This window comes from Medicago truncatula, chromosome 1 (genome assembly GCF_003473485.1).
Source record: "Medicago truncatula cultivar Jemalong A17 chromosome 1, MtrunA17r5.0-ANR, whole genome shotgun sequence".
Taxonomy (NCBI): domain Eukaryota; kingdom Viridiplantae; phylum Streptophyta; class Magnoliopsida; order Fabales; family Fabaceae; genus Medicago; species Medicago truncatula.
In genome coordinates, this window is record NC_053042.1 from 17,094,837 (window position 1) to 17,105,074 (window position 10,238).

General features: G+C 32.7%; 2 protein-coding genes across 2 annotated transcripts; both read right to left on the minus strand.

Annotated features, from left to right (window-relative positions):
* Positions 1-3,383: 3,383 nt before the first annotated feature.
* On the minus strand, positions 3,384-4,832 carry LOC112418530 (CENP-B homolog protein 2-like). The gene has a single exon (XM_024774912.2). The coding sequence runs from the start codon at positions 4,756-4,758 to the stop codon at positions 3,697-3,699; it is 1,062 nt and encodes a 353-aa protein (XP_024630680.2). The 5' UTR covers positions 4,759-4,832; the 3' UTR covers positions 3,384-3,696.
* A 957-nt stretch (positions 4,833-5,789) lies between these two features.
* On the minus strand, positions 5,790-8,116 carry LOC11418879 (uncharacterized protein At1g28695). Its single transcript, XM_003590054.4, has 3 exons — positions 7,820-8,116; positions 7,098-7,499; positions 5,790-6,605 (listed from the first exon to the last, which is right to left on the minus strand). The coding sequence occupies exons 1-3, from the start codon at positions 7,973-7,975 to the stop codon at positions 6,081-6,083; spliced, it is 1,083 nt and encodes a 360-aa protein (XP_003590102.3). The 5' UTR covers positions 7,976-8,116; the 3' UTR covers positions 5,790-6,080.
* Positions 8,117-10,238: the final 2,122 nt, after the last annotated feature.

The window sequence follows — 10,238 nt, forward strand, 5'->3', positions numbered from 1 at the left end:
CAGAATCTGGTCATCACATAGCTTCTAGGTGCAACTCTTCTTTTGTTCCAAAGTGTTGAACGTCGGTGGCATCCAAGACAGAGAGGTCAGCATGTTGGGAGGTTAACCATTGTGCCTCTAATTACCCGAGAATTGTATTATATGAGAATGTTGCTTAATGTTCAAGTTGGGTGTACATGCTATGCGGATATTCAAACTATTGATGGTTGTGTCTTCGATACTTTTCATGAGACATGTGGAGCTTTAGGGTTGTTGGGTGATGATCGTGAATTTATTGATGTTATCAAGGAAGTTTATGTTGTTGCTTATGGTCATACTCTTTGTAAGATTTTTGAAACTTTGTTGCTTTATATGTCCATGAGTGACCTCATGAGAGTATGGGAACAGACTTAGGAAAAGTTGGTTTATGGCATTTTGTATGCTAAATGTCAATGTTTGAATTTTCAGGTTTGTTGGCGGTTATGAATATTTATGTATTTTTTATGTTTTTAAAATTGTTTGATATTTTGATTTTGAGATTTTAACGTTTTTTTGATTTTTTTTTTCTAGAGTTGATCATTTCCCCACAAGAATTGAAGCATGTTTGTTTGAAGGAGATTGACGAATTTCTTCATCCAAATGGAAAATGCTTAGCTGACTTTGATTGTATGCCCTAGGTTGTCTCATCAGTTTCTTGTGATAATTTGTTATTGGTCAATGAATTATCTTACGATCGTGTAGATATGTTTCTCAAACAAGATCACTATTTTAGTACTTTGAATCCAAAACAACTCTTTGTTTATCAACAGATCGTTTGTGTGATTGATGGTGATTTGCGTTCTATGTCTTTTGTTGATGGTTATGGTGGAACTGGCGAAACTTATCTTTGGAATGCACTTTCATTTCGTTTTCGATCAGAGAGTAAAGTTTTGCTTAACGTTGCTTCGAGTGGAATTGCATCGTCACTTATTCCTGGTGGTAGAACTGCTCACTCCCAATTTTCCATTCCATTGGATTTATCTACAGAGTCATGTTGACGGATTGAGGAAAAAAAGTAAAAAGGCACTTTTGATGATTATGACGAATTTGATCGTATGAGATGAAGCTCCCATGATCAATAGATGGGCATTTGAGGCTTTTGATAGGACCTTGAGCAATGTAATGACCAGTGTTGTAGATGGTGCGAAGGATTTACCATTTGGTGGAAAGACGATTGTCTTTGGTGGTGATTTTTGTCAAATATTGTCAGTAGTTCCTAGAGGTGGCCGGGCGGATATTGTTTATGCAACTATTAGCTCTTCTCCTCTTTGGTGTGTATGGAAAGTGTTGAAACTCACAAGAAATATGAGGTTGCAATTTTCAGGTGATGCAGATAAAAATCAGTCTTTAAGGTTGTTTGCTAAATGGATACTTGACATTGGTGATGGAAAGTTTGGAATTGATGACGATGGTGAAGCTGTTGTTGATATACTTGATGATATTTGTATCCAAACTTATGGGAACCATATAGGTTATATTGTTGACTCCACTTATCCATATTTACTTGATAACATGAATAACTCCAGTTTTTTGAAGGATCGGGCTATTTTAACGCCTACATTGGATTTAGTTGAAAATGTTAATGATTACGTCATGTCTTTAATCTAAGAAGAAGGCAAAGAGTATTTTAGCTGTGACACAATTTGCAAGGTTGATGAAGATGTTGGTAATGATCGTAGGTGGATAATCATTGAGTCTCTGAATGACATAAAGTGATCTGGAATGCCTAATCATATATTGCATTTTTAAATTGGAGTTTCAATGATGTTGATGAGGAATATTGATGTTGCGTTTGGTCGCAATGGAAAACGTTTAATTATTGTGGGATTAAGACAAAATGTCACACATGCTCAGGTTTTGAATGGTCCTTATGGATGGTGAACGTGTTTATACTTCGGGCATGAATTTGATACATTTTGATTCAAATATAGCTATCGCGTTCTAAAGGAGGCAATTTCCTTTGGTTTTGTGTTTTGCAATGACTATTAACATGAGTAAAGGATAAACTTTGTCGAATGTTGGATTTTATTTACCTCGAGCCGTGTTTTCTCATGGTTAACTCTATGTTGTCGTCTCTAGGGTGAGAACATGAGAAAGGTTGAAAATATTAATAGTTGATGAGAATGGTCAATCGGCGAAATAACTCTCAATGTCGTGTATAAAGAAGTTTGGGTTAATAGTGTTTTACCTCCATGTAATATAGGTCATTTTCAGTTTACCCCTTGTAATATATTTTTTTTTTTTAGATTTCATCATTGTAATTTAAAGATTCTTTGGTTTTTGACCTTTATGATGTCAAATTACAAAATTTATGGTACTTTCGCCCCTTTGTAATTTGAGAAAATTTTGGTTTACCCCCTATCATATTATTGATTTTGTACAGTCAAAATCCATGAAGGGGGTAAACCAGAAATCTTCAAATTATAAGGACGAAATTCAATTTTTTTTTACAGGGAATAAACTAAAAATACCATATATTACAAGAGATAAAGCATTATAAATTCAAGAAGTTTTCCAAAAGATTTGATCATGTACTCTTATTTATGGCTTGATATTTTTATGGCGAGTCTTCTGAGTTATATATTATTTATTATTGTCACTTTTGGTTATTATCTCTTTAATTCTTCTCTTACTGTATTTTTTTTAAGGTTTATTGGTGAATTAGGGTTCCCTCATAGGTTCGTCTTGATGTTGCTTAGTAATAATAGTAATGTTTGTCAAGTTCACCAATGTCTTCTTAATGGTTCTTAAAAATAACCAATGTTGCTAAGTAGTAATAGTCATGTTGTTTGTTGAAGTTCAAGAATGTCTTCTTGATGGTTCTTAATAATAGCCGTCATCTTCGGTGTCGTGATATGTATTGCTTGGTTGATTGTGTTCCATTTAACTAATATGAGCCTGGGCAAAAATTGCACATTTTCTGCGGATAATTTTATAGATTTATAGTATAATGTTGCTTCCTTCCCGTGGATAATTGCATATTTTCTGCGGATCCTAAAATCCTAAGGAAACAATTACCCACGAAGGTATTATATTTACCTGGGAACCTAAATCCATGGCAAAATTCGCAGGAAAAGCGAGAGATTCTTGTAATGGTTGGTCTTGCTACAAAGAAAGTAGAAACTGAGTCTAGGCTAATGCCGCCCCTGCTCTATTTTGTATTTTTTGTGTGTTGCATCTTTAGTTGTTCGAAATTATCATATTTTGGCAACATGTTTGTAAATACAGTAGAAACTCTTTAAATTAATACTCAGTAAATTAATAAACTCTCTAAAATAATAAATTTGTCTGGTCCCGACTTGGGCCAGTGTAAAAAATTGAATAATTCGATAAAATAATAAGATAATAATTTTTTGGGAGATCCCTTTATAATTTTCGGTCCCAAGAAAATCATAAATTAATAATTCATAGAAACTGAAAAAAAATATATTACACTTTGTTGAAATATGATTCAATAGTTGTTTGTTTTCCTTTAAAGTTCAAGTCTGTTTGGAGCTCATCTCTAACTTTTCTTATTGCATCCAATAGCTGAGGTGTTGTATTTTTGTATTGTATCATAAAGTTGTGAAGAGTGTTCGACGCCATAAGTGCTTCCTTTCGCGTAACAGGCTCCAAAGACACCGTATCATCTTCGTCGTCATCCTCTGCATTGTTCTCAATGATAGTACGCACAATATCTTATAAACTCTGAACCTCCGAACATGCTTCATTTTCACCTGGGTAGTTCATTAGATTGTCGATATCCATCTTATTACGATAGCCACATTGATTGATCATAGTCTGGAGGTCTTGAGTTTCTTCATCAAAAGTGGATTCATCCAAATTTCCTACAACGTCACTAGCTGAACGAATTTTACAGTGTCGGAAGCAATTCGCTATTGTTTCTTTTCGAACATCTATCGTCCAAGCTGGGATTGCCAAATTGATAGCATCAAGGACATTTATCTTCCCTGGATCAGATTGTCCCACCTCATAACCTTCCAATATTTTGCGGTAAAACCTTCTACGGTAATGCATCTTGAAAGCTCTTATTATCCCAGCATCGCAAGGTTGAATCTTTGATGTCATGTTGGGTGGCAAGAAGAACAACTCAGCGTTTCTTAGCCCTTCAATATTTCTTGGATGTGCTGGACAATTATCCACCACAAGTAGAACTCTTCTACCATGCATCATTTGGTCAAATGAACGAACATATTCATCAAAAAGCACACTAGTCATCCATGCTTTTTTGTTAGCTCGATACTGACAATCCAAGCTATTCATGTTGACATTCTTGAAGCAACGAGGCTTTGCATATTTCCCAATAATCCATAGAGGGATTTTTTCAGAGCCATCTTCATTGCAACAAATAACTACCGTCAGCCTTTCTTTATCTTGTTTTCTTCCTTCAAGTTGTTTTGTTGCCAGTGAATGATCAGCTTGTAGCCTATAAAACAACCCAGTTTCATCCATATTGAAAACATCTTTCATAGGGAACTGATCAATTTTCTCTCGAATCGATACCAATTTCTGCTCCATGTCTTGTACATCAACAGACCCACTCTCGCCAAAACGACGAAATGACTTTATGCCATGTCGGTGCTTGAATTTCCCAAGCCATCCTGTAGAGAAGTTAAAATCTGAATCATCATGAGGGTACAAGAGTTTCATTGTATCTCTTGCCTTCTGCAAAATTAATTCTCCTGTGATATTCACACGTTCTTGATGTTGTAGAAACCACTCATAAACAACCTTCTCCATGTCAGGATATTTTGCTGGTTTGTGTCTTTTGATCTCCGCTCTTCCCTTTTCTATTTCAGCAGAGAGATAGTCATTTGACCGCTTAAGCGTGTTGGATATTGTTCCTTGACTAACTTTCAACTGAAATTTTCCCTCAAGCCATCTCTGCAAGTCTTTTTGTGTGCTTGCAGGATTATCTCTCTTGTACTCGCACAACTCCTTACGTATTTGATCTGACATAGTTAATTTTGCAACACCTTTTAGATGAGAAGCCATCTCGTGAGTGAGATATGGTTTGAATATTTTTAACACATTCATGTAATTTATATATGTCAAACTTGCTTAAGAATACATTGAACATTCCACTTGTTTACATTTACTATACACTTCAAAAGTCAAAAGTCATATTTCCAATGGATATGAATACAATATTTATTAATTTACATTGAGTCCCAAGATTTGGTGCAACGTAATTCTAAGAGACATAGATTAATTTGCCTTTTTGTTTGGTATGTACAGTATAATTACTTAAAAACTCTTTAAATTAATAATTATTAATTTATCGATAAATTAATAACTCTCTAAATTAATAAATTTCTCCGATCCCGACATTATTAATTTATAGAATTTCTACTGTATGTGCGAATGCACGAGTTAGACACTAGTTTTTCACAAAGTGATCTAAAATATAACATATGGTCGCTAGAATTTATTAACTATAGTATACTAAGAGGAAAATGATAGATGGCAGCATCCCTCATACTTAGAAAACTTTTAATATGTATTGTTTCAGATTTAGTATAATAGTAGTATAGTATACTTATTGATGAACCACAAAACTTAAAATTTTATTTCCACGTTATATTTCTCTTTCCCTCTCGATTTTTTATTACCATGAATTATTAAATGAATAAATAGTCCATATGAGTAATAGCTTAGTTTAGTCTTATCTCTTGTATATTGGATAACAACAAATTTTTGTTTGTTAAACTTTTATGCTCATTTTGAATTGTATAACTTTGGTTGTTACGTAAAACTTGGCATGCACTGTGTATATGTGTGTGTATACACACCATCTCTCTATTAATATTTGGAGCAATAAAACATATATACCTTCCTATCATTATATAATTTATTAGTCAAACCCATTTTGTAATTAAAACTTTCAGGGTGCGTTTGATTTGCTAAAAAATGAAGGACAGAACAGAACAACTGCAGTTAGGACAAACTGGAGGCAAGGAAAAGGACAAAAACTCACCAAATCACGACACAACTTTTTGTCCCACATACAGGTTGTCTAAAATACAAAAATACCATTTCGTCCCCAAAATCGTATAAAACAATCATACATGTGATGTTCTTCTGCTATGTCGTATCCAAGACTTCACACACCACTGATGACTTGTCCAATTCATATCCATTGTATAGTTAACCTCTAACCTCCTAAATTTTTTCCAATCATGTAGGGCTGCCTTTAAATCAGCCACCTTTGCAGTGATACTTCGACAACAATTGGCATGAACAGTGGTCACTGCCCTAAAATCTTTACTATCTTGACAAAAACCACTAAAATAGAGAGTATCCAAGAACCTAACCTTGAGTCCCAAGTGTCCAATTATACCATGTCTAATGAGGTCAAGAAGAACATCTTGCTCTTTTTTTCCTGTGGAATTGTCTTTCTTTCCATACCATGTTTCAAACAAAGATATGGTCTTGTTATTGGACCTTACAAAGTAAAATCCGGTATTGATTCTGTGTTTTTCTGACCAAGGATCATCAAGATATAAATCTGTGCTGATTTGAAGGTCTTCAGTTTCATTGTTGCTCAACTTTTCAAATGGATTTCGTAACCACATTACATCAGTGTCCTGAAAATTGAATTAGGGATATTAGAAAATGGAATGACACAAATAAAAATATAGGTGAAAATGCAGTTACAAGTGAAGTGAGAATAAATAATATTTTTGGCAAAAAAATGCAATATTTTATCTAATTTTTTTTTTTAAATAAATTAGTCATTATCTTTCAAAAAACTTTCAAAGCATTTACAATATTTTTAATTCTTTTTCATTTTACGTAAAAAATTGTTGATGTGTAGTTAGGGTGCTTAATTAGCAAGGACAATTAACTAGACTTTCAGTCAAAATATTTATTTATTAATTAGAAAACACAAAATTAGTGTTTTTCTTTGAGTTGAAAAATTAGTGTCCTTGAATCTTCAAACACACAATTTCAACCGATATTTCTTTTTTTTTTTTTTATAGGAAAATTTCAACAGATATTTTTAATAAACTCAACCCTATGAGATTACATTATTCTAACAAAGTTCTCTCATCCAAACATGCACTAAAGAAACTTACCGTAAAAATGAAGTTGTAGCCACGTTTTAGAACTTCCAAAAGGAAAAAAGTCCTTCTCCACATCATATTGATAAAATCTTTAGACATGAAGAGTTTTTCCCCACCAAAATCAACACCATCTGTCTCCAATTTATAGCAATTCAACCTTAGAAATTGGCATCGATCATAGGCCGTTTGATCAACAGCTACAATGAGAAGGTTATCAATCAAAGATCTTGTTCCTTCTCCAAGCCAAAAGCTGCTTAAAAATAGATCAAACATGGTGATGGCATCACCCTTTACATCTTGTTCTACATAAGCTTTATTTATTATAGCAATTATCACCGTTTTGTAATTTCTCATTGAAGCTTTGGCTAAAGCTTTGTCAAGACCATCTCTGTATGATTCATTAATATTGGTGCTCTACATTAATGATAAAGAAAGACAAATTATTGAAAATTTCAAACAAGCCATGGAGAAAAGTAAACAATTAAATTCTTACGTGAACAAACCAATTAAACTTCATAATATATTCAAGTAATAATATTTAGAATGGGGTAAAATTTATAGAATATATTTATATGCAAGAATATAATATTATTTTTTATATCAACAAAAAATAATGATATATAGCTATACTTATTGTGATCATACATATAGGTATATGTACATGGGTTTGAAGCAAAAATATTAAATAAAAGAATTAAGAAAAAAATGCATATATAGGTGTGATTTGAAGGTACCTTGTTTGATTGCTGCTGGCAGAGTGGTTCATGTTGAAATAGAAGTAATTGGGTGGAGAAATATATGAAAGACCAATGGTAAATGAAAATAAAACCAAGAAAGAGTAATGCTACCATTGCAAAATTCCCAAGTGTTTGCCTATGATTATCCATCATTTTTTTTAGCCTCTATGTTAGGATATTGAAGAACTTAAATCAAGATTAAGACCTACGTGTATATATAGTAGTGCACGCTATCTTAAAGGATATATATTAAACAAATTCAATCAAGATTGAAAACTATGTCCTTCAAAAAAAAAAAACAGATTGAAAGCTATGTATATATATCGTTTAAGCTTGGACCAATAGAGGTTTTGGTTCACGATGGACTTTCAAAGTAATGAAATAATTCATTAACTATGAGAGAAAAGAATTCATTGACTATGTTACATATATGACCGTTCCCCATTTGTTTTTAAAGTAATAAAATAACTCATTAACTATGAGAGAAAAAAAGTCATTGATTATATTACATATATTACCGTTTAAGTTTAATGAGGATTGATAGTAATCAGCTTAAACAGAATTCACATTAAATCTGAAGATTTTTTCCTTTTTAATAACATTAAATCGAATTGTTGAAACATTTAAATGAAAATATTTTATTTGAACAATAAAAAATGGAACTTATATATTACCAAACCAAGGAGTCTTCAAAATACAAGGTGTACCAAGAAGACCTCAAATAATTACAGATATACAATGTCAGTCAAAAATTAGCCAATTTCCAAACAAATAGGCATGGCAATGGGGCAACGTGGGGACGGGTTTTACCAATTGTGAGAAATAATAAATTCATCAAAGTTATGAACACCCAAACCATGAATCATCATCAACAACATCAATTGAACATGAATCTTATCACAATTCAACAACAACATAGCATAATTCATCGATTTGAGCATAATTCAACATATATCACTTTCTCATACTTTGAACATGAAATTTTACCAACATCAATTAAATTATCAACAACTTCATGCATTCAAACATAACATCATAATTGGAGCACGAATTCTAACAATTATGAACAATTAATCAATTACTCAATTAAGCACTTATTCATACAACAATTGAAAATTTACACTAAAAATGATTATGATGAATTCTAACCCCCTTACCTTAGTTAGATCAATTCCCTAGCTCAAGCTTCACTTTAGTTCCTAGGTTCTCTCATTCTCTTGAATCTTCAAGTTCCTCCTTCTCCAACCCTTTTCCTCTTTGCTCCCACTTTCTATCTCTACCTCTCTCAAAATATCTATGTAAATGAAAGTGTGAAGGAAATTTCCTCTAAGACAAGGCTTATATAGAATATCCCTCTAATGGGCCTAACCTTAAAGCTTAGTGGACTTAACCGACTCCAACTCAAATCTAAAATGTTTCTACACTCACAACGGTAAAATACTATTAACGGTCACTTAACGGTAAAATATTACCAACGGTCACTTAACGGTAAAATACTAATTACTACCCTAGTAACTTAGTAAAATAATGGTTCTCACTAAAACACTAAAAATAATTCTCACCAAAAATTACTAATTTACTCTTACACCCAAAATGACCAAAATACCCCTGAGTTCAAAATGACTAAATTACCCTTCTAACACGAAAATCCATAAAAATGCACCCAATCATAAATAATCACAGACAAGCACATATAAACACATATTAAAATAATTAAAAATAAATCTAGGGAAAATCGGACTGTTACACTCATCATCCCCACTCTCATCCTCATTCATAATCCCATGCTCATCTTCATACTCACCATCCCCAATCTCATCCTCATCCTCATCCTCATTCATATTCTCATTCATATCTTCTTCAAAAACATGCTCATGCACCTCATCTTCAAACTAACAATCCCATTCTCATATTCATACGAACTACTTGCAGTTCCATTGCTATTGTTACTCAAATGTTGCGTTGAGCCTTGATTGTGGTCATTCATAGACATGATATTGTTAATGTTCTGCTACAAGTAAGAAAGCATTTTAACAGTTAAAATCAATCCACCATTTAACAAAAATTTGCATATTGTTAGTAAGGAGTGACAACATTTCAAATCAACAAACACTGTCGATTTAACTCAAATTTGCAAGATCATCACCAGTCATTAATTCTTTTGAATCAGAAATTACTTTCAACAGTGTTGCATGGTGCAATCTGAGCACCATGTATGTATTCCTTTAAAATTTGATCTAATTATTTCATATTCATAAACAATTAAACTCCAGATTACTGCAGCAGATAGTCGAAGAAAATATACTTACTCAAAACAATGTTTACTGCAACAGATTCGCAACGATTTGCACAAACGAGGAAACAGGAAGCAACAATTTGGTATTTTTTTCGGAGAAATATTCTTGGATTTTGATTT